This window comes from Drosophila rhopaloa, unplaced genomic scaffold, assembly GCF_018152115.1.
Source record: "Drosophila rhopaloa isolate 14029-0021.01 unplaced genomic scaffold, ASM1815211v1 contig_189, whole genome shotgun sequence".
NCBI classification, from domain to species: domain Eukaryota; kingdom Metazoa; phylum Arthropoda; class Insecta; order Diptera; family Drosophilidae; genus Drosophila; species Drosophila rhopaloa.
In genome coordinates, this window is record NW_025335071.1 from 299,399 (window position 1) to 324,480 (window position 25,082).

The 25,082-nt window shown below is 34.1% G+C and overlaps 1 protein-coding gene across 1 annotated transcript; it reads right to left on the reverse strand.

Annotated features, from left to right (window-relative positions):
- Window positions 1-3,319: 3,319 nt before the first annotated feature.
- On the reverse strand, window positions 3,320-24,845 carry LOC108042524 (mitochondrial import inner membrane translocase subunit Tim17-B). The gene is made up of 4 exons (XM_044459277.1): window positions 24,758-24,845; window positions 24,550-24,695; window positions 24,241-24,418; window positions 3,320-3,625 (listed from the first exon to the last, which is right to left on the reverse strand). Exons 2-4 carry the CDS (start codon window positions 24,691-24,693, stop codon window positions 3,426-3,428), a joined length of 522 nt encoding a protein of 173 aa, XP_044315212.1. The 5' UTR covers window positions 24,694-24,695; window positions 24,758-24,845; the 3' UTR covers window positions 3,320-3,425.
- Between the last annotated feature and the right edge of the window lie 237 nt (window positions 24,846-25,082).

A 25,082-nucleotide genomic window follows, 5' to 3' on the forward strand; every position in this document is an offset into this window, starting at 1 on the left:
TAGAGGTCGTTCCAGGACATGATGGGAAGGTTCGCGTGGCTGTAGTCAGAACCAAATCGGGTCTATATAAACGCTCCATTAACCGCCTTGCACCTATTCCTATTAGTTGAAGAATTTGTATGTTAATGCTGTCAACGCGGCCGATGTTCAGTCAATTCGGTGGCGATGGACTTTTGTAAAACAATGTAAAATTTAGTACCTAAAATCTCATGACGTCGAACTTGCGCTCTTGTATTAAAAAGAGCTTTCGCTCCCTCGCACTCGCAAGAACCACTATTGTAACTTTAAAACTCATTTAATGGCTCTAGAAGAGCTTGAATAAATTTGTGTAGATCGCTCTCAATTTGGAAACGAACGTGTCCACAAGTTTTGTTCTCGTCTGTCCGAATTATTAGTTGGAAATAAATTGCCGTATTGGCCTTCGTGATTTGCACGAACAACACCTATTCCCTAATACACGGGCGAAATATTACATATTGACATATTTTCGACCGACAAAAGATACTTTTTTACTTGTATAGACAAATTTTCAAAATTTTCGATTGCCCAACCAATTGCTTCCAGAACCATTTTCCCGCATTTCGACTTTGAAAAATCCAGATTTGACGGAAAAAAAGCTAAGCTGGCAGCACTGTATGGAGTATTTTTGATCGCTGAATGAATTTAATTTTTATATGTTGTGAGCGTTTCTGTTAATATATCTTCATGCTCGACAGGAAGATTTTTGAGTTTATTTTTGTTAAGAACAATTCTGTATTTAAGTTCCTCGAAGATTTTTGGAAGGAAGTCACATGGATCTCAATGTCATTTTGATTGCAGAAATGTCAGACTATTTTTCCGAAGTTCTGCTCCTTGGTTGAAAATAAGCTTGTTAGGGAAGTTGAAGTTTCGCAGGCCCTGGTTGTATTAATGCAGTTTATCAATTATTGTTAAGATTGTCTTTCCATTAATAGTATATAAGTCGATGTGTACTATTAAAAGGCATATTTTAATTGTTGGGGATGTCTATTATATTTTAATGTTTGACCAACATAATTTTTGTTAAAAAACTGTGATATTGTTTGGGGGGCTTATGAGTTTTTGATGTGTTCTATTCCTAAATCGAGATTATGGTTACTTCTAAATTCACTCGACTCAAAGCCTCTGCAATTAAATTTTTGGACCCTTTTTCATACTTGACCTCATAATCATATTCGTTAAGTTGTAATTGCCAACAAATCAATTATGAGTTTGGTTTATTATCTGTTCTGATCTTAAATTTTTGGAGAATAGATATGGTCTAAAGTACTTAGTTACCCAAATGATCGCCAAAGTTTCCTTTTCGACAGTAGAATAATTTAATTCTGTGTCGGACAGGGCTCTGCTGGCGAACGAGACATGCTTATCGAAACTCTCGTTGTCCTGTGATAGTACTGCTGCTATAGCGACATTACTTGCGTCGGTTGTAAGTTAGTGGCTTAGTTAGTTTTGCATATCCCAATAGTCCGAGAAAGGATTTAATTTGGTATAGGAAATGCTTTAAATGCTGCTATCTTCTTTGGGTTAAGTCGGGCGCCATCGCCCGTTACCACATTTCCTTAGATTTCTTAGGTTGTAGTTTGAGTCTTTCCTTTGATAACTTCTCAAAAATCCTTCCTAAGTGGGTCATGTGTGTAGGCAGCATTTGTCATTTAGATTAGCTAGGACGTTGTGCATTTCTCTTTGAAAAGTGGCTGGGTCATTGGTCAGTCCGAATGGCAATTGAATAAATTCAAAGTGCCCGCGGTCTTTTCCCTGTATTTGGGCCTTATTTCTATCTGATGTTAACCGCTTTCTAAATCTAGAGCTGTAAGATATTTTTCTCTCCCGATCTTATATAATACCACATTTATGTTCGACATTCGGTATTTATATTTTATTGCTTTCTTTTTTTGATGTCTGTGGCTATGTCTGATCACGCCTTGTTCTAGCATCTCGTTAATTTGTCTAATTACTTCCTCCGATTCTATATGGCTATGACTAAAACGAATTGGGTTTTCGTTATTGAACTTAATATACACACATGTTTTACAAGATCTTTGAAAGTAAGATGGTCTGTCTCTTGGTAGAATAAATTTGTGAATTTCTTTATATTTTTTTTACTTCTCCACTTCCTTCGTCGTTTCGATGCACTGTCTTTAGAAGTTTGAAACCATTTGAGTTGTAATTTTCCTCTTCGGTAATGTGATTAATTGTAGGTATAGCTACCAAGTAATCGGAGTTTTAAAACTCTTTTATCTTTATTCGGGATAAGTTTTGTTTTAAGTTGGATTAGTTCATGCTTTCCATGGAACTATACCCATCTTTTGCTTCGTATAAGCCCACAAAAATGTGCCATCAGTGACCGTGACTTTTAATCGGACGATTATTTTTGACTCCTCGTCGATTACGTGTATTCCCGTGGCCACAATCTGTCTTTGATGTATTTTTGCATTGCCGAAGATTGTTTGTAACTGGAGTTTTGGAATAGAAGAAGAACTGCGTTACTTTGTTGTAGGATATCTATTCCTATCATCCGTTGGAAAAATTCGTTAAAATGCAATACGAATATTATGTAAATCTTTTTGGTCGGTAAAGCTGAAGATTTAGGTATCCCTCTTAGACTTCGAGGATCTGCCCCACAAATGTGTTTCCCAGTTAATATTATGTACTTCATTATTTGCCTGTTGTTCATGTTGTGTATATTCTTTGACAATTACCCCTGTCGGATGTCCCGGGCTTTTCTATTCCTTTCATTTGTAAATTTGCTGGTTTTAGTGCGGCCACTGATCACTGATTGGCCGACATCCAGGGTAGCACGAGGTGGCTTAGTTGGGAGGTTTCGTAAATTCTGATTATTTTAGAATTCCTTTTAAGTTATTCTAAATTTGTTCACCATACAGAATCTGCAAGATCTTTGAGAGATTACAAAAACTAGCAAGTCTTAATTGGCGAATCCTCCTTTTTTTGCTCAGTCCAATTTAACCCTCTAAGACGAAAGCCTGCCTGAAGGCACGTATTACGTTTTTGGCCTTAACAAATAAACTAAAAGCTTTTCAATCGATGAAATAATTTTTAGCGGTTGATAAAAAGCACACAAAATTATGAGTCTTAGCTTTGAAAGCTCTCCGAAGATTCTAACGGGACTTATCTTTCGGTATACACAAACCATATGTTTTTTCGCAGGTAAAAAATTCGGGCCTTCAGGCAGGCTTGCGTCTTAGAGGGTTAAGTAAAAACGTTTTACGTCAAAAATTAATATTATAGCTTGAGATTGGCTAAAAGCTTTTGCAACATGGATAATATAATTTTGCAAATAGTGTATCAGCTCATTTAAGGATTATAAATATATTTCTCAAATCTTTAAGAATCCGAAGAAAAATTTTGAAGATACAACACATTTTTTTCTTTTTTATATGGCTATTATTTTATTGATAATGTTTTTGATTAGAATTGGATCCAAACGAAAAATTACTTCCCGAATCTCCAAGAGCCGCAGGGTCTTCTGCTGGAGGTACCGGATTTCTGAACTGATCGGCAGATATTCTAGTAAATAATATTCCAACACCTTCAATAAGAGCCAAGAGTACGCCTCCTATTATAGCACTACCTGCCATAGCTGGAACACCTACAATTAAATACAAATTTTCATTAACAAATATTAAATATATTTATATTATATATTGGATGTTTTTATTAAAGTTGGCTTTTAATTTGATTCATGCAAAGTTTAAGCTTTTAAAATAATAAGATTAAAACCATTTTAAGGTGCCATGGACAAAAAATGGTATCGATGGTGACATTACAATATTAATACATTCTCGTCAGTACTTTAATTTAAAAGGATTGACAAGGAGATAAATAAAAATGTTTCCCATTCCAACTCTTTTTTGTTAGATTCACATTTTTAATGGCTGCACACAAATTTTGTGGGTGAAGAGTTTCGAGATTAATCATTAACGCCACCCTTGGTGGCGTTTATAAACGTTTATAAAAAGTTTATTATTATTGCAAGAAATATTTTTTTACTTTTTATGTTTTCAAGTATAAATATTGGCTTTTAGCTTTGTTATACATCATTTAATATGATTTTTTTCGTCATATCATGTAAAATGTAATTTGCAGAATGTTTGATATAAAGGGACTTTAAAAGAAGAGTTGCACTAAAAATATAATTAATTAAATAAAAGAAAATGAATCAAACTTGCAGCTTTTATAAACATTTTATTTCTTTATAAAACGACTAAATTATGTGATACCGATTTCCGATTCTTTCTTAAAATTAAGAACGGTATCGATGAAATTGTAAAAACATTGTTTCTCGATTAATACAAGGAAAAACAATTTTGCAGCTCTATGATGCAGTTTTTCGAAATTAAAATAAATTATACTGCGGAAGAGGAGCCAAGTACAACGACCATTATTGGTTATTTTTTTTGAGTTTTGGGCCAATTTGTTTTTATGCCAGATCAATGTTCTAAGGACCTTTTAATTAAAAAATTCATCACTTTCTACTCGTTTGCTAATACTGAATGACATTTTTTCATACAAGTTAATTAGTGTTAACACTTCACACTAATCAATTTGTATGACAAAATTATTCAATTTACTCTTTTAAATTAAACAAATTTTTAATGAAACTCTTGCTGCGGATTTGAAACGTAACAAGAAAGGAAAGCTAACTTCGGGCGGAGCCGAAGTTGAAATACCCTTGCAGAATATTCTGCAAATTATATTCTCCAAAATTATTCATATGATGCATTCTTAATACTCATAAAAAATCCCAACTTCCTAACTTTAAAAACACCAAAGTTATGGCATTTCCAATCGTTCAGTTATATGGCAGCTATAGAATATAGTCGGCCGATCCTTATGAAATTTGATATGTCGGATTGATTGGGCAAAAATAAAACCCATAGAAAATCCCAACTTTCTAACTTTACAAACACCAAAGTTATGGCATTTCCGATCAATCAGTTATATAGCAGCTATAGGATATAGTCGGCCGATCCTTATGAAATTTGGTACGTCGTATTGATTGGCCAAATATAAAACCCATAGAAAGTCCCAACTTCCTAACTTAACAAACAGCAGAGTTATGGCATTTCCGATTAATCAGTTATATGGCAGCTATAGGATATAGTCGGCCGATCCCGGTCGTTCCGACTTATATACTGCGTGCAAAGGAAAGAAGGGTGTGTGCAAAGTTTGAATTCGATATCTTTAAAACTGAGAGACTAGTTCGCGTAGAAACAGACAGACGGACAGACAGACGGACAGACGGACATGGCTATATCAACTCAGGAGGTGATCCTGATCAAGAATATATATACTTTATAGGGTCGGAGATGTCTCCTTCACTGCGTTGCACACTTTTGACCAAAATTATAATACCCTCTGCAAGGGTATAAAAATTAACCTTGTTTTTGCTTAATTAATTATCTACAAAGTGGATCCACATATTTTTTTAATGTCTATAAATTAAATTCTGAGGAAAAATTTTTCTTTGAATTTGTTTATTCACATTGTAAACGTTGCTAATGAAAAATACCCAAGGCCATGTTTACTGACAACCATAATTTCTTTCGCTGCTTCGTCTAACTCCATTTGTAAATAAGCGACTTTCAGGTAAATTTTGGAAAATTGTGTGCCATGACAAATTTTATCTAACAAACACTTACAGCAGGCAAAAGATATTACTCAATGTCCAATTGGGAATTGTCAACTTGCTTGAAATCTCCACAAATTCACAGTGCTTCACTTGTCTTTGGTGTTAATGATATTGGCGATGCCCAGTTGCTAATACATGCTTTTGAGAGACGCTGAATTCCAATTGGGCAAACGGAATTTTACTGCTTTTGTAGAATATTGGTACGGAATTATGTTTTAGGTAAATACTTGCCGTAAAGTTTTTTATTGTACTGATTGATGGCTCAAATACTTCCATCTACCTTTCTAGAAGATCCGTCTTTGGAGTTCGCTGCTCAAATTAGCGGTAGAAATTTGTCAAATTAAACGTCTTAAATAAACAAATCTAAGCCGAACAGATTGTTTGAATTCTGTACATTAGCCACGATTAACACTACATTTGCAAATTTTATGCCAGTGTTCAGTTCACCCAGTACAGTGATTTTTTGTTGGCCAAATGTATGCACATTCAAGTTTTGCGTTGTTAAAACACACTCATGAGCAATAGCACGTAGATCGGCGACACATTCCTTGTCTTTAAGAGTCCCGCATCTCACGTTTGAAAAATTTATATTGATCAGCAACAACAAGACGCTTCTGCTTGAAGTGCTCCGTTAGTTTTTCAGTCATTTCTGTTGGTCCAAATGTCTGTTAGTCAAATTGTCGCTACCAAATAAATTTTTTACAAACTCAAATGTGTGTTAGCAATTACGCTTTTTTCTTTTCGGCGAATAAGCGTTCGTTGGAAATAACTTCCCAATTTTGATAGTCCTTTTTGTATTCTATAGTTCTTCCGATCTGGGTCATTACACTATTTTAGGTGCGCGAACTCTTACTGTTAAGCCAATAAGATTGGAAAATTCACGCAGAAAAATTTTCATCTCTCTCATTTCGATTTCTATGCCTCTATTACTAAAAACAATAAAGCTATGTCGATTTTGCGCAGCATTTTGCCATCGTTTCTATGGCAGCTATATGATATTGTTGTCCGATTTTATTTAATTAAAACCGTAATTCCATAATATTTAAATATTACCAAACCCCAAAGAACAAAAAAAATAATTAAAAACAACAAGGTTATAATTTTTTTAAATACTTTTTTCCGATTGTTCCTATGGGAGCTATATTATATAGTCGACCGATCCAATAGAAAGACAACTTTTAGGAAAGTTTCAAGCAGATAGCTTTAAAACTGAGGGACTAGTTTGCGTAGAAACGAACAGATTGACATGGCTAGATCGACTCTCTTGGTGATACTGATCAAGAATATATATACTTTATAGGGTCGGAAATGTCTCCTTCACTGCGTTGCAATCTTTTTACTAAAATTGTAATACCCTCTGCAAGGGTATAACAACAAAGTTATATTTTTTAAAAAATTTTTTCCGATTGTTTTTATGAGAGCCGTATGATATAGTCATCTGATCCGGCTCGTTCCGACTACCTGCAATAAAAATGAAACTTTTGGGAAAGTTTCAGACAGATAGCTTAAAAACTGAAGGACTAGTTTACGTAGAAACGGACGGACATGGCTAGATCGACTCTCCTGGTGATGCTGATCAAGAATATATATACTTTATAGGGTAGGAAATGTCTCTTTTTCTGCGTTTCAAATTTTTTACTGAAATTATAATACCCTCTGGAGTACTACTGTGGGCAAAAAGTAAGGTGAATTTTCAATTTAAAATTCGCGGGCTGAACACTAAATAGTGCAAGAGTGCATTTTTCGATTTTTACAATGTCTGATTTAATTGAGCAGAGAAGTGCCATCAAATTTTGTTTGCGGAATGAAATTTCGGATGCGGAAACGATGAGGATGTTCCGAAAGGCCTTTGGCGATTCTACCATGTCCCAGAAAAATGTTTTTAAGTGGTACAAAGACTTCAAAGAGGGTCGGGAACGTGTCGATGACTTGGAGCGCTCCGGACGACCATCGACGTCAGCAGATGACCAAGACGTCAATGAAGTGAAGGAATTAGTGCTCAAAAATCGTCGGTTGACTGTTAATAACTGAAAACAAGAAATTCTCCTCATTTTTGTCTTCAAAGGCATCGCACCTTAAATTTTAGGGTACATTTTTCTAAAATTAAGGGCGTTCTTTTCTAAAATCTAAGGCAAAAGGCCCTAAAAACAAGAAAAACTTTTCTAATTAATAGAAAAATATTTCTTAAAAGTAGGGCATCTAACCATAAATTTTAGGGTATTTTTTCTAAAAATTAGAAAAAATGTGCCTACATGATGTCATTTTTAAATCAGGACTTATGTATATTTATGTAAGTGTAAAAAGTCACAAAGTTTGTATTAGTATTGCACTAACGAATTGCAAATATCGATTTCAACTGTAATTCTGTGGGGAAGAGAGAGAGAGAAATTGAGTACAATTATGATTTATTTCAGTTCTTACAAGTAAAATCCAATAAGTATCTTATCCGAAAAAAATTATAATTTTATTTGTCCGTCGGTGGGATTCGAACACAGGTCTCCCGAGCGTGAGTTCAAAGACATTGAATGGAGTCACGGTCACGCGCGAGGAACGCACGGCAAACCAAAGACTACATGATGGGGCGTTTGCGAAAAATATTAGTTTAAAAAAGTTTTTATAACTCGTTAAGTCGGAACTGTGAAAATCGAAATGTTTAAAATAAATTTTCTAAGATGATATTTCATATGACAAAAAATATTTTAATTACTTTTCAATAAAGGGTAAAACCTTTAGTCGTTCTAAGCATTACTTCTCATCTGTGTTTATAACACAAATAAAAAAAAAAATTTCGGCAGCTGAAATTGAACTTGCGGTGCTAAGATTTCTGGTCAGACGTTCTAACCCCTAGGCTACTCGGACAGGGTTAGAACAATTTTATGGTCATTTTAGAAAATGTTTCCTATGTTCATTTTTATTTTGTAGAAAATATTTCTATATTTAAGAAAATATTTCTATGTTTTAGAAAGCATTTCTATTTTTTCGGGTTATCGAATTTTTAAGGTTAATTTAAGAAAATTTTTCTATTTTTTAGGGCAGAATTCCTAATTTAAAGAAAAAAAATTCTAACAAGAAAGGAAAGCTAACTTCGGGCGGAGCCGAAGTTGATATACCCTTGCAGAATACTCTGTTAATTATATTCTCCAAAATTATTCATATGATGCATTCTTAATACTCATAAAAAATCCCAACTTCCTAACTTTAAAAACACCAAAGTTATTGCATTTCCAATCGTTCAGTTATATGGCAGCTATAGGATATAGTCGGCCGATACTTATAAAATTTGATAAGTCGGGTTGATTGGCTAAAAATAAAACCCATAAAAAATCCCAATTTCCTAACTTTAAAAACACCAAAGTTATGGCATTTGGTAAGTCGGATTGATTGGGCAAATATAAAACCCATAGAAAATCCCAACTTCCTAACTTTACAAACACGAAAGTTATGGCATATCCGATCAATCAGTTATATGACAGCTATAGGATATAGTCGGCCGATCCTTATGAAATTTAATAGGTCAGATTTATTGGCCAAAAATAAAACCCATAGAAAATCCCAACTTCCTAACTTAACAAACACCAAAGTTATGGCATTTCCGATAAATCAGTTATATGGCAGCTATGAGATATAGTCGGCCGATCCTTATGAAATTTGGTAGGTCGGATTGATTAACAAAATATAAAACCCATAGAAAATCCCAGCTTCCTAACTTTACAAACACCAAAGTTATGGCATTTCCGATCAATCAGTTATATGACAGCTATAGGATATAGTCGGCCGATCCTTATGAAATTTAATAGGTCAGATTTATTGGCCAAAAATAAAACCCATAGAAAATCCCAACTTCCTAACTTAACAAACACCAAAGTTATGGCATTTCCGATAAATCAGTTATATGGCAGCTGAGATATAGTCGGCCGATCCTTATGAAATTTGGTAGGTCGGATTGATTAACCAAATATAAAACCCATAGAAAATCCCAGCTTCCTAACTTTACAAACACCAAAGTTATGGCATTTCCGATCAATCAGTTATATGACAGCTATAGGATATAGTCGGCCGATCCCGGCCGATCCCGGCCGTTCCGACATATATACTGCGTGCAAAGGAAAGAAGGGTGTGTGCAAAGTTTCAGTTCGATATCTTTAAAACTGAGAGACTAGTTTGCGTAGAAACAGACAGACGGACAGACAGACGGACATGGCTATATCAACTCAGGAGGTGATCCTGATCAAGAATATATATACTTTATATGGTCGGAGATGTCTCCTTCACTGCGTTGCACACTTTTGACCAAAATTATAATACCCTCTGCAAAAATTATTATCCTATTGCTGCCATAAACCTGAACGATCGGAAATGCCATGACTTTGGTGTTTTTAAAGTTAGGAAGTTGGGATTTTTTATGGGTTTTATATTTCGCCAATTAATCCGACCTACCAAAAAATTTTCTTAGCGTCGCTTGTGAACAGTTGTGTTTACCTTTGTGCTCTGAGTTTTTGTATTTTTTCAGTGATTTTGTGCGAGTGTTTTGTGTTTATTTATTTACAAAGCATAACTTAATATCCTTGTTAGAAATTTTAAATAGATCTCCCAGTAAACGGGTATGTGTTTATAATTGTTTTAACATTTCTATTTAGATTTGTTTAATCTTGTAGCTTTGTTAGTGTAATTTACGCTCTCTATACTTGCTAGAACTCTTTTACTCCCTCTCAATCTCTCCCGCTCTATTTTATAACTGTAATTTACTTTCTATGAACTTCTGGTAGACTTTTTCGTTTATTTCTCTAACTCTCTCTCTCTCTTGCATGCTTTACATTGCATTTGTTTATTGATTATAGTTGTTGTGTTGCACAAGCCACGCTCAGTCGATATAAGATTTATTCTCTCGTGCTCTCTTTATTCGATTTAATTCGTGATCTCGCGCTCTTACTTTTTTCGTGTTTTGTCCCCTTGTGGTTTTTGGATTTGATCCCTGTGCCAAATTTACTTTGAGGTATTTTTCATATTCTTATTATTTTATTTGCTTTAAACTTACAATGGCTCTTGTCTGTTCTAAAAAAAATTGTACTCTTGCGTCTTCAACTAAAGACCCTTTTATTTTTTGCTGGCTCTACGATTCGATGATGCACGTTAAATGTGCAGGATTTACTGGCAGAGTCAAAGATTTCATTGATCTTAATTCTGGTCTCATGTGGTCATGTGGGTCCTGCAAGGAAATGGTAGTTGAGATGAGCGGCTTTATGAAGCAGACTCGAGACAGCCTATGGAATATCTCAGGAGCTTTTAAACAACACAATGAGGGGTTCAATTCCGTCTGTGCCCAGTTTAATAATAAAAAATTATTAACCGAGTCGCCTAAACGTAAAAAAGCCAGTTTAACCGCCGTTAATATGATTGTGGAATCCACCCCAAATCCGAACTTGGTAGCAACAGTTTCTGTTGACACAGGGGTAAATGAACCAACTGTGCCTATGGATACAGCTAGTTCGGGTGAAACCTCTGTTTCCAGAATAAAATCTACAGTACTGGCTAAGTCAAAGAATTCGTTGCCGACCGTACCTTCAGGTACAGTAGGCACCGTTCCTGGTTCTCAGCCCAGTGTGGTTCAGACTACTGCTGGGGGGCGTAAGAAACTTTCAGTTGTTCCACAAAGGAAGCAATTATTTGTTTCTAGATTCACCCCAGATACCACATCTGAGGATGTTTTGGAATTTATACGTGAAAAATTCCCATCCGAGGATATTGCAGTTGAACAATTTCGATTTTCTTACGCTCGTAGGATATCGTCTTTTAAAATATTTGCTCCGCCTGATGTGTTTTATGTGTTACTTTCTGAAAGTTTTTGGCTTAATGATGATTTAGTAATTAAAGAATTTGTTCCAAATAAACCGAGAACAAATAACAGGCCTTCCACGTATCAAAATGTTAGGGGACTAAATATGAAGCTACACAAGCTTTATGCCGACTCCTCTGCATTCACCGAAGATATTTTGGCTTTTACGGAAACTTGGCTAAAACCAGAGATATCTGACTCTGAAGTTCTGTCAAATAACTTTAATACTTATAGGACCGATCGCCCCTTACGTAGGGGGGGCGGTGTACTGATTGCCGTTACCTCTAGCCTAACATCCGAAAGAATTCTCACTCATATCCCAAACGAAATTGAATTTGTAAGTGTGAAAGTTTCCTTGCAATCTTTATTTATTTTTGTTAAATGTTCCTATATTCCACCTGGCTCTGATCTAGTAATTTATGAGCACCATCTGTCCGCAATAAAATCCGTACTAACCCTTCTTTCTAACAGAGTCCTTTTGATTGTTTTGGGTGACTTTAATCTACCTGATATTTCTTGGTCTCCTCCCCCTGACTCACTTGTCGCTATACCTTTATCCGCCCATGATTTTGTAGATGGCCTTTTAGAATTATCGTTACAGCAAGTAAGCTTTATTCGAAATTCTTTAAATAGACAATTAGATCTTGTTTTTGTTTCAGACCCGTCCGAGGTGACGGTATGTAGAATTGACGCTCTTGTTGTACCTGAAGACCGATATCATCCAACAATGGAATTGTTGCTCGGATACCCTCTCTCCTTTAGTGCCCCCAACTAAAATGAGATGTTTTCGTAAATGTGACTTCGTAAATGTGACTATTGCACAGACTTGTACAATTGTACAGACATTGAAAGTGCCACTGAACTATTATATATAACGTTAAATACTTTTTTTAATGAATGCGTTCCTGATAGGTTTCTTTTAAACCTAAACAGGCCTCCTTGGTTTACCAATGCGCTTCAAAGACTTAAAAACCTTAAATCAAATACTTATAAAAAGTATAAAAAATCGGGTAAGCCATCAGATTTTTCGAAATATGTAGTGGCTCGATCGGATTTTAATGTTCTCAACAGTCATTGCTATTCTATGTATCTAAATCGATGTAAATTTGAATTTTCAAATGATCCGAAACAGTTTTTCAACTTTGTTAATGCCAAGCGTAAGTCATCGGCATTGCCTTCATCGGGACGTCTAAACTCAACGGAGGCATCGACGGATTCCGACATTGCTGATTTATTTGCTGAGTTTTTCCAAACCACTTATAGTTTGACAGCTTGGTCAAATTCTAACTACCCTAATCTCTTAAATAGGGCAAATTGTATTTTTACCCCTTTAATTACTGAAAACTCTCTCTTAATAGATTTAGAAACAACAACGCCGACTTATTCTCCCGGTCCAGATGGACTTCCTGGATGTGTGCTTAAGTTTTGTGCGTCAACCATTTCTAAACCGATTCTTAAACTTTTTAATTTGTCTATTTCATCATCAATTTTTCCTACTATCTGGAAGGACTCTTTTATTATTCCACTTCATAAAAAGGGTGCGAAGGCTGATGCCAAGAATTATAGAGGTATTTCCAAATTGTCGGCAATTCCTAAAGCATTTGAACGTATTATCACTTCTCATTTGCGACATTTATGTTCCTCGCTTATATCACCGTGTCAGCATGGTTTTGTTAAGCGAAGATCGACCACCACCAACCTTCTTGAATTGTCATCTATTGTAATAAATGAATTTCAGAAAAAAATGCAGACTGACGTTATATATTCAGATTTTAGTAAGGCCTTTGACTCCGTCAACCACTCTCTTCTCTTATTCAAATTAGATCTGCTTGGGTTTCCTGGTAATCTATTAACTTGGATTTCAAGTTACTTGAATGGTAGGACTCAGAGAGTTATATTCAAGAATTCTGTTTCAAAATTGATCTACGTGACATCTGGAGTCCCTCAGGGAAGTCACCTGGGCCCTTTGCTGTTTACTTTGTTTATCAACGATATTCCCTCTATCATAACACATTCTCGTGTACTAATGTATGCTGATGATGTTAAGCTATGTTTATCATATAATGATATAGCGTCGGGATTTAACTTACAGTCAGATATTGATTATTTTCATGAATGGTGTGGATACAACCTTTTAAAGTTGAACTACCTTAAATGAAACGTTATGACTTTTTATAGGCGTACTCCTACGTTTATTAGTTATTTTCTTGAAAATTTTGAGATAAATTAGAAATAATATCTTGAAAATTAGTTTTTTTTTGGTTCACTATTGTGTTTTGTTAGTGTATAAACAAAAAGTACTGTTTGCTTTGTGGTTCTTCGTGTAAATTGATTTTGACAAACTGTCAATTTTTCGCTATTTTTAAACTTTGATGGATAATAAAAAAAACAATAATATTTGTTCACACTTTATAAAACGTTAGCTGATTAATCTATTTGATATTTGGAAAGTTCCAGCTGCGCCTGTAATCAAAAAAAAATCTTATCAAAAACTATTGACTTATGATATCGAATACAAAAAATTGTATAGTTTGATCTGTGTCTAGGTAGCAGGTACACGATAGACAAACTTATTTTATAGGTTGAACAAAAGAACACAAAATTCAACTATTTTAAATTTCCACGAACTATGATATTTGGATATTCCTAAGTAAAAGCCCCAAATGGTCAAATGCCATTTAAATTATTAAATTATGTTCTTTGGTTCAAAGGATATGAGTTTTGCAAGAATAAATCCAAACTGAGTCTCTGTGCGGCGCATGAAATTGACTGACACTACGATTTCGTGCATAATTCGAGCCCTATACAAGGCAATGCATATGCCAGGACACCACATACAAAATAAGAGAAATATTATTAGCATTAAGTACTTTTGAACCTGACATTTGCGTAGAAGTAAGCTAAGTTTTTTAATAAAATTAGTCTTGTACTTTCTGAAAATGAACCATTTTATAAACAAATATCCTGTGTCCACCAGGTTTGTCCGGGTCTTTCTGTATGGCAGCTGTGAATTGAAAAATTTTTGTTCTACGATAAAACAAGCCAAATGGTGAAAGAATAAGGAAGCATGACTATGTATCCTTCCTATAGAGCCGTCGCTCATAGAGCCGTTTTCTTGTCTTTTTTACATTTCAGGTGACACACGAAACCCATACGGATATATTTTAGCATACCGATTCAATTTAAAACAAGAAAGGAATGCTAGCTTCGGGCGGAGCCAAAGTTGATATACCCTTGCAGAATATTCTGTAAATTATAATCTCCAAAATTATTCATATGATGCAATCTTAATACTCCTAAAATATCCCACCTTCCTAACTTTAAAAACACCAAAGTTATGGCATTTCCAATCGTTTAGTTATATAGCAGCTATAAAATATAGTCGGCCGATCATTATGAAAATTGGTGGGTCGGATTGATCCCAACTTCCTAACTTTACAAACACCAAAGTTATGGCATTTCCAATCGTTCAGTTATATCGCAGCTATAGGATATAGTCGGCCCGGGATCGGCCCGTTCCGACTTATATACTGCGTGCAAAGGAAAGAAGGGTGTGTGCAAAGTTTCAATTCGATATCTTTAATACTGAGAGACTAGTTCGCGTAGAAACAGACAGACGGACAGGCAGACAGACGGACAGGCAGACAGACGGATAGGCAGACAGACGGACATGCTTATATCAAAGACCAATATAAACTCCAAGATGCGTAACGCCATACGATTTTTTTGCACACGAATTTTTTGTGCTGGCTTTTCAACTGGCTTTTCGCTCTCTGCCCAAAAGCCAGCGAGCGTGCGCTCAATGAGAAACCCAAAGGGGAAACAAAAAAGGTTTGCGCGTACTGTATGTACTTATTAAAACTGTTCATTGAAAACTAAGAATCAACGCACAGCCTAAACTAATTAAATTACCCTATTAAAATTTTTTACCATTCAATTCTTATAACACTAAACTGATTTGCTAAGATTTATTTTGGCCACAAACATGCCCCCATTTTCTTCCAGTGGCAAAAAACCCCCAATTTCTATAAAAAAATTTGGACGCTAAACGCGTTAATCAATCGATGCGATTTTTGGCCAAAATTTAATCCTCTACATAATAAAGATTCTATTTAATTTAATATTGAATATTTTAATGTTTACTATTTTTTATCGATTTTTGAAAATCTAAGAATCTTTCTTATTTTTTTTTAACGGCAAAAAAACACTGATCTAAGTCAACTAGCAATATGAAAATTTATCGAGGGAATCCTGATACTTTAAGGATTCATATGGTAGTTTTACTGAAGCTCTAAATGAATTCTAAAAAAAGTTACATTAGCCTAAAGTAGGAATAATTATTCCAACAAATTATACACAAGCATTGAACACCGAATGCATTCTCTCGCACTGTCTCTCTCTCTCTCTCTGACTCTGTTTACTACAATAATTGAGCGGCGGCTGATCTTGATTTATTTTTAAAACTTAAAATTAAACAAATGAAGTAGCATTGGTATTAGTTAACCAACAATTTCAAAATCAAGACATTGTTATTGAGAGTCATAATAACAAACTTAAACGAATCTGCGAACTTCATCGATCGTATGACTGCCTATAATATCGATTACTTTTTTGCTACGGAGAGGACGGTTATTCAGTAAATATACCTCATCGTGACCCTATTAAAAATATTTATCTAAAAAGAGCAAATCAAAAAAAGTTGAGTGCAGAAAGTTATATTCATCTTCAAGACGCTATTGGTAGGGGTGATGCGGATGTGGCTCAACTTGGTCAAATGATTATTTTGCCATCTACTTTTACAGGTTCACCTCGATGTATGCATGAAAAGACACAAGATGCCATGACTTATGTTCGGCATTATGGTCGTCCTGATCTTTTTATTACATTTACATGTAACCCAAAATGGGAGGATATAACAAATGAGTTATTTCCAGGCCAAAAGCCTCAAGATCGACATGACATCATATCACGAGTTTTTCATTTGAAGGTTAAGGCTTTAATGGCGTTGTTGATTAACGGTTGGTTATTTGGGGAAGTTCAGTGCTTCATGTATTCTATTGAATGGCAAAAACGTGGTCTCCCCCACGTACACATACTTATATGGTTAAAGATTAAAATTATGCCTAATCAAATCAATTCTTACATTTGTGCAGAAATTCCTGATTTACAAATGGATCCTTTGCTGCATGAGATTGTTAAGACTAACATGATACATGGGCCATGTGGTGTATTAAATATTAATTCGCCATGTATGAAAGAAGGTAAATGCACAAAAAAAATTTCCTAAAAAGTTTTTTAAGGAAACTATTACAGGAAATGATTGTTATACCCAATATCGGCGTAGATCCCCAATGGTTGGGGGGCTTACTGTTAAAATTAATGGTATAACTGTAGATAATCGTTGGGTTGTGTCATACAATTCCGTGCTTTTGCGGACCTTCGGAGCTCATATAAATGTGGAACATTGCAACTCAGTAAAGTCTATTAAATACATTTGTAAATATGTTAACAAGGGCAGTGACCAAGCAACAGTTGCAGTCGAGAGTCTTAAAGATGAGGTCCATGTGTACCAAAGTGGTCGATATATAAGTACAATACATGAAAGATATCCCCCTATTTTTCATTTAAGTGTTCATTTGGAAAATGGTCAGCGGATATACTTTGACCCAAATAAACCCAATCAATTAGCTAATCAACTAACTAATCCGGCAAAAACTACGCTTACAGCGTTCTTCGATCATTGCAAAATTGACCACTTTGCAAAAACACTTCTTTATGTTGAGGTGCCAATGGTTTAGATGTACCAGAGTTTTCTGGTGTTAAAAAGGATAATACTTTTTTATACAATACATGCAAAAAATAGTGAATGTTATTTAAGACTTTTACTTCACGAAGTTCGGGGTCCAACATCATTCTCTTTTTTAAAAACAGTAAATGGTGTTTTGTATAAAACATTCCAATTGGCTTGCAAAGCTTTATGCTTACTAGAAGATGATAAGCTCTTGGACTGCACATTGGAAGAAGCAGCATTATGCCAGTCTCCAAATAAATTGCGTGACCTCTTTGCAATTATGTTAACTCATTGTCAGTTATCTGATGCTATGCTTCTTTGGAATAAGTACAAGGAAAGTCTTTCAGAAGATATATTGTATAGACTAAAATCTAAAATAGATGACGATATAGATCCAGAACTTATAGAAAAAGTTTTTAATAAATGTTTAATTTGTATTGAAGATCTCATATTGTCAATGGGCGGAGATGTCTTATCAAGTTATGGTTTACCCAAGGCAATTAGAGATAAAGAGTTTTTGGAAAACATTAATTACTTGCGAGAAATAAATTTTGAATGCAATGAAGCTCAAGTAAGAAACGAGGAAAATTCCCTTACTCTTGAACAAAAAAAACTGTTATAAAACAATCTTAGACAGCATTGACGCTGGAAACGGATGCTCCTGGTGGGACTGGAAAAAGTTTCTTTTAAATTTGCTATTGGCAAAAATTAGACAAGATAAAAAAATTGCATTAGCTGTTGCATCTTCAGGAATTGCGGCCACGCTCTTAACCGGAGGACGGAAAGCCCATTCAGCATTCAGCAAAAAATGGCTCTTACAAAAAATATGCGCGTACATTTACTAGGTGATGAAACTGGCGGTGATTTTGCCCAAACTTTACTTAAAATAGGAAATGGAGATTATCCGCGCTTGAGGGCAAAATAAAATTGTCATCAAGCTTGGGTTCTGTAGTAAGCACTTTGGAAAAGCTTACTTCTAAAATTTTTCCTGAGGTTTCAGAAATCTTACATAAGTCATTGGACTGGTTATCAGAACGAGCCATTTTAACTTCAAGAAATGACAGAGCTGCTTCAATTAATGATCAGCTAATAAAATCATTTAATGGAGAGGAAGTTACATACAAATCAATAGACTCTGTTACTGAGCCAGAAAATGCTGTACATTATCCTGTAGAATTTCTTAACAAGCAGAATCCAGTTGGACTCCCATTGCATATTCTTTCGCTTAAGATCGGAACACCAATTATGTTATTAAGAAACTTAAAACCCCCAAAATTATGCAATGGAACAAGATTGCAAGTGAAAACTCTTCACAAATTTGTTATTGAAGCCGTTATTTTTACTGGCTGCGCCAAGGGAGCGACAGTATTCATACCAAGAATTCCCTTAACGTCATCTAACTTACCTTTTGAATTTAAACGCTTATAGTTTCCTGTAAAGGTTTGTTTTGCGTTAACAATTAAGAAATCACAAGGACAGACTTTGAAAGTAGCTGGATTAGACCTTAGGGACGAGTGTTTCTCCCACGGCCAATTTTATGTGGCCTGTTCAAGAGTCAGCTCGGCAAAGATCCTTATGATCCTGTCTCATGATCGTCAAACAAAGAATGTTGTTTACAGAGAGGTTTTAAAATAAGAATATATTTAAAATGTTTTAATTGTGGACTAGGCCTATTTAGGGAAACCACCTTAAATAAAAACGGGTCGTATCCCCTATGTCCGGGTGGTGTGGAAATGGGGATTCATTTTAGTTTCAGTTAAAAACTGAAAGTGTAAAGAAAGAAAACCTCAATTACATTAAATTATATAGTTAATACTCTATTACTTTTAAATAAGAACTCCAGCTTTAAGATAAATGCGAATAAGGAATATACAGATGTGGAGATCTATCCGCAAAATATACAGACATATCTACATTCAAAATTATCAACCGCAAGCAAAGCTGCGGGCACCTTGCTAGTATTAAATATAAATAGGATATCCTGTAGCTTAGTTTTATAATTAAGCATTCAATTCGTGTTATTATAAATATTTAAACTTTTTATAAAATAATAATATTAGCTTTAAATATTTATTAGGTATACAAAAAAAACGATGGATAAATAAAAATGAATATCTGCATATTAAATTAAATTTTTCGTTTTATATATTTAAATTAATTATAAAAACATACCTTTTAACACAAAACATATAAAACTGCTTGAGTAAATAAGAATAGATTTAAGTGCAGGTTGATAATATTAGATATGATGTTATTCGTATTTACTTTAAATATTTTAAGTCATTAGATCAAAATTTAATATATTTGAATAAAAATTAAATTTAATATTTCCATTTTAAAGTTAATAAAAACAGCCATGGATAAAAAATAAAGCGACATATATTTAATTAAATATCCTTTAAATATATTCAATTTAAATAAACTTCGCTTTGTTTTTGTTTAACAATCATAGTATATTCAAATATATTAAACTTTATTGAAATATTTTTAAATTTAATCAAGCAGTTTTATATGTTTTGTATTAAAAGTTATGTTTTTAGCTTTCATTTAAATATGTAAAACGAAACTATGAATTAAATATGCAGATATTAATATTTATGGTATATAAAAAAGTTTTACATCAAGCTTCATTGCCATTTATACATAAATGCAATTTAAATAATCATCCTGTTTAATCATATAAGTTCTTTTGACACACAATTAGTTTCTTAGTCCAGAAATGATTTCTGGACGAAAATCGTCTTCACGAACAAATACGCACACATACGCACTTCCTTATTCGTGCAATTCTATTTTTAGATTTTTACGCTCTCAACTTTGTGCGAGCGGAGAGAGCAGAATTTTCGTCGCCACCAAAAAACGAGCTGCATATTGCAAAACCATTGTATGGGCGTTACGCATCTCAGTGATTATATTGGTCTTTGCTTATATCAACTCAGGACGCGATCCTGATCAAGAATATATATAATTTATAGGGTCGAAGATGTCTCCTTCACTGCGTTGCACACTTTTGACCAAAATTATAATACTCTCTGCAAGGGTATAATAATACAGTGAGATTGTTTCGATAGTTAATAGAGTCAAAACAGAGTGAATAAAGATTCGGTGGGGGTCGGTATATCGAAAGTGAACCTCGAAATATCCGATCGATTTTGGGAGTATGTTCTAGGCACTAAGGGAAGGATTTTCAAGTCCCTATAATAGGCCCACCAGACAGCTTTATGCCCGCTGATTTAAGCTGATTTAATTGAAGCAACCATTTGCTTGCGCTTTAATTCTGTGCCCATCATCATTCTTCTCGTTCAAAGAAAATACAGACTAGCTGAAAGCGTGATTAATATATTTTTGTTATTCCTTTTGGTATTCCTTCATTAATTAAAATGCTATCCGAAATGAACAGCTGTTCCATAAAAATGAATTTTTTCAATTTAAGCAAAGTTTACTATATTTTTTCATTAGTAAGGCTGACCGCCTATCTGTAAAATACTAGTGTTTACAATGAAAATAAGTATAACTGCAGTTGTTCTTAGCTTTAATTGTTTTGAATAGTTACTAAAAACAAAAAGATAATTGCACATATTATTAGTGCCGCCAAACAGCGGTTTAACAATACAACAGGGACCAATTTTGGTCGGTCCCATCCAATTGCTAAAACATTTCTATTACATTTTTCACCCTAATTGTCATTATACCCGTTACTCGTAGGGTAAAAGGGTATATTGTATTCGTGCAAAAGTATGTAACAGGTAGAAGGAAGCGTTTCCGACCCTATAAAGTATATATATTCTTGTTCAGGATCACTAGCCGAGTCGATCTAGCCATGTCCGTCTGTCTGTCTGTCCGTATGAACGCAGAGATCTCGGAAACTATAAAGGCCAGAAGATACGCACCGCAAGTTTGTTTCAAAATGGGCCATGCCCCCTCTGACGCCCACAAGCCACAAGCTGTGGCCACAATTTTGATGATATTATGAAAATTTTAATTGATATGTATTTGTTTCGTCAATAAATATCGATTGGCCTAATAAAAGTTTGCCACGCCCACTCTAACGCGCAAAAACCCATTAAACGCTTAAGCCTTTCATGGCGCCATCTAACGGATGACTTTGGAACAGCTGGCCAAGGTGCTCAACAGAGTCAACGTTAATTCTCGATAAGGATTTCTATTAAAGGAAATTGCGATGGTTTTCATTTGCCAATACCGAACTATATCCCAAGAACTATGCAAATCAAATCTAGGTAGCCAAATTGGAGGTCTGAGTCAAACAATGGCGTATGTGTGTATGTATGTAAGCATATACATATGTATGTATTTACATTGTTCACAGTTGCAATTGCCGGGCAAAGATAACTCCTTTCAAAGAAAGCTATTCGCTATACCCGTTACTCGTATTGTGCAAACATTTAGACTTTAATATACATAATACTATTTAAGAATGTATGTGTTTAGCCAATATAAGTATGTATGTTTAATATTTCTAGTCAATTTATTGCACTCAAAAACATAAACATAAACACAGCTTCTGGTGCAGGTCAAAAGCTGCCTGCGCTAAAGCAGCGCTGGTGCTTATGCTCGTGCTGTAAAGCTGCCAGCACTAAGAGATCGCCGAATTCAAATTGATAATTTGAACTTTTTGTCCTTTTTTCCTGTGGTCACTATAATCCACATTATGTAAAAAAAAAAAAAAACATACAAGAAGGCATATTTATATTAAGTTGTTTAGCTGAGTAACGGGTATCTAATAGTCGAGGCACTCGACTATAGCGTTCTCTCTTATTTTTTTTTAAATTGTATTGGACCCCAAAGATATAAAAAACCACATATGAGGCAAACAAAAACATTGAAATTGACCCGATTTTTGGTAGCCAAAACGTATAAACGTCCAATCGGCAGGCTTTAAAAAAAATGTTTTAAAGCATGTTTGTTACCAAATTTCAAAATTTCTCATTTAAGATTTTGTCTGATTTCTTATTAAACTAACCAGACTTATACACAATTGAAATTAAACCAATAAATTAAACAAAAAGAAGTCAGTCAGTCACGGCAAAAAAACATTGTTATACCTTGCCGACAAAATATGTTAGTGAGTGTGGAGAAATATATTTTGTTAAGATGACATGACATATTTGTTTGCAGGCATTCTTCCGCTTTTATTCGTAGTATAAACAGTATTTCTAATTATGTCAATTTCTTAAAATTAAATTGTGCGAAAAATATTACGAAAATAGCATCATACCATTCTACAAAATATATTACATTATTTTTCTTGCTTTAAAACGTAATTTACATTTAATTTTAAGTTTACTTTTTTTTCTTTCTCACAGCAAGTTTGATGAAAATTTGTAAATTTTGTTTAAGAAATGTTCGTTAATGTTTATTTTTGATTACTTTTGTTGTTCAATTTTGTTCTTTCTTTATATTGTTATCTATTTTTGTCTAAATTTTGAACCAAATACAAAAAAAAGCGTAAACGTGGTGCTTTGTTAACCCATTTTAAGAAAATGTATTATATCTATAATTCCTATTAAAGATGTGGCCGCATTTGGCGATAATATGTATATATTTATATCATAGCGCTGACGTCATTTACCATGTGTAACTTAATTTCTTAATAACATATTTAAATAATAGGAAAACAAAAGATATCATAAGAAAATATAGTTAAGAAAACATACGTATTGACATCATTTTGCTTTACTAATCTATTAAATTATTTCGAAAAAATATTTTTTTTGGGTTGTACCTATGTATAATAATAAAAAAAGTAATTATTAATTTAAGCTTTCTACTGGTTTTTGTCGTTTTATGTTATATAAGCTACGAACGTTATTTAAACATATTTAAATAAATATTTTTTTGCTGGCAATATTTATGGTGTTCTCGGACACAATCACATACAGTGGCTCACAGCTTATTTGACCCACACCTAATTTTCAACATTAAACAGGTATAACTCCTGAACCATCAGAGATACCCATAAAACAGGGTACAGGACAAACATCTAAAACCCACCGTTAAGCATGACGGCGGACACATTATGGTTTGGGCCTGTAAGTCCGCAGCAGGAGTCGGAAACCTTAAATTTATTGAAATCACAATGGATAAAAATGTTTATCTTAATATCCTTAAGGATAATTTACTCCAAAGTGCTGAGAAATTGGGAATAAAACAGGGTTTTCGGTTCCACCAAGACAATGACCCAAAGCATAAGTAGGGTATTGTTCAATATTGGCTGGGATATAATTGTCCCAATATAATAAAATCTCCAGCTCAGTCACCCGATTTTAATGTTATTGAGAATTTGTGGGCTTTGCTGGACTCAAAAATTCGGGAGCGCAATATTCCCAATAAAAATGACTTGAAGACGGCTTTGCTCGAAGAATGGGCTAAAATCACCCCAGGAACTACAAAAAAAATTGGTCGAATCTATTCCCAATCGACTGAAGTCGGTTGTGGACCAAAAGGGCGGACATACCAAATACTAAAAGTTAAAAAAATATTTTTTTTGCAATTTTTTATAATTAATTTGATGAACTGGGTCAAATAAGCTGTGACGTTGAAAAAGGCAGTATCTTTAGTTTTTATTGTTTAATTAATAAGTTCCTTGGTAGAATAAATAAATTAAAACATATTTTTGAAGTTAAAACAACAGTTAACCTTTCTGCGTTTTATTTTTATGGGTATCTCTTATGGTTCCGGAGTTATACCTGTTTAATGTTGAAAATTAGGTGTGGGTCAAATAAGCTGTGAGCCACTGTATTTAACTATTTTTTAATGATATCACAAAATAATTTAATATTGCACGATTCTTTATAACTTAGATGTCGTTGAAAAAGTATTAAAAGCTTATGAACTGAAAACATTTTTGCTAATACCGCAAAAAAAATTGAACTCTTGCGAACCACAAGTAACCTCTGAACATGAATTCCATCAATTTACAAACCGTACCATTTCTTGCAGCTAATATTCCCCCAGTTGCAGCACCGCTTATTATGGAGTTCCATGGATCTTCTTTTTTTCGAAAGTGGACGAGTGTACAGTCAATGGTACTGAACATACCACCCCACACAGCAAAATTACCAGCGATAACGGGTGAGCGAGTTTTTATTGCTATAGTACTTCCGATCTAAAAGAAATTAGATTATAAACGAATTTTCAAATGAAGTTGGAAAGACTGCAATGCTCCCCGACCATGATATTCTACTGACTTTTTACATAATACGTTAAAAATTTACCATGAAATAAAACAGTACATACCAATCTTCTGTGTATGCCAGAAGGTGCATTACGAAATCCTTTGATTGCTTGAAACACCCCACCACCAATGCACCCCATAGCAAAAGCACCTCCACAATCGTCTACGATTCTATATGGGCAAGGTTCTCGAGCGTATTCTTCCATATCTTAGAATTGATTAAATAACGATGAACACAATTTTTAACGTAAAATATTTCTGAGAATATACTTGCGAAAGGTATTTTCTGAACATGTGGGTAAAGATAGCATCAGCATCATTATTCGATGTTGGTTATTTAATATAACACGAATGGGCCACACTATAGTCCGTAAGTTAGAGGCAATTGTGGAACTAATGGAACTGGAACATGGGAGATGTAATTATAAAAAAATAACTATAACTATATAACTAAATATAAATTTATCATCATTATTATTATTATTATTATTATTATTATTATTATTATTATTATTATTATTATTATTATTATTATTATTATTATTATTATTATTATTATTATTATTATTATTATTATTATTATTATTATTCGGTC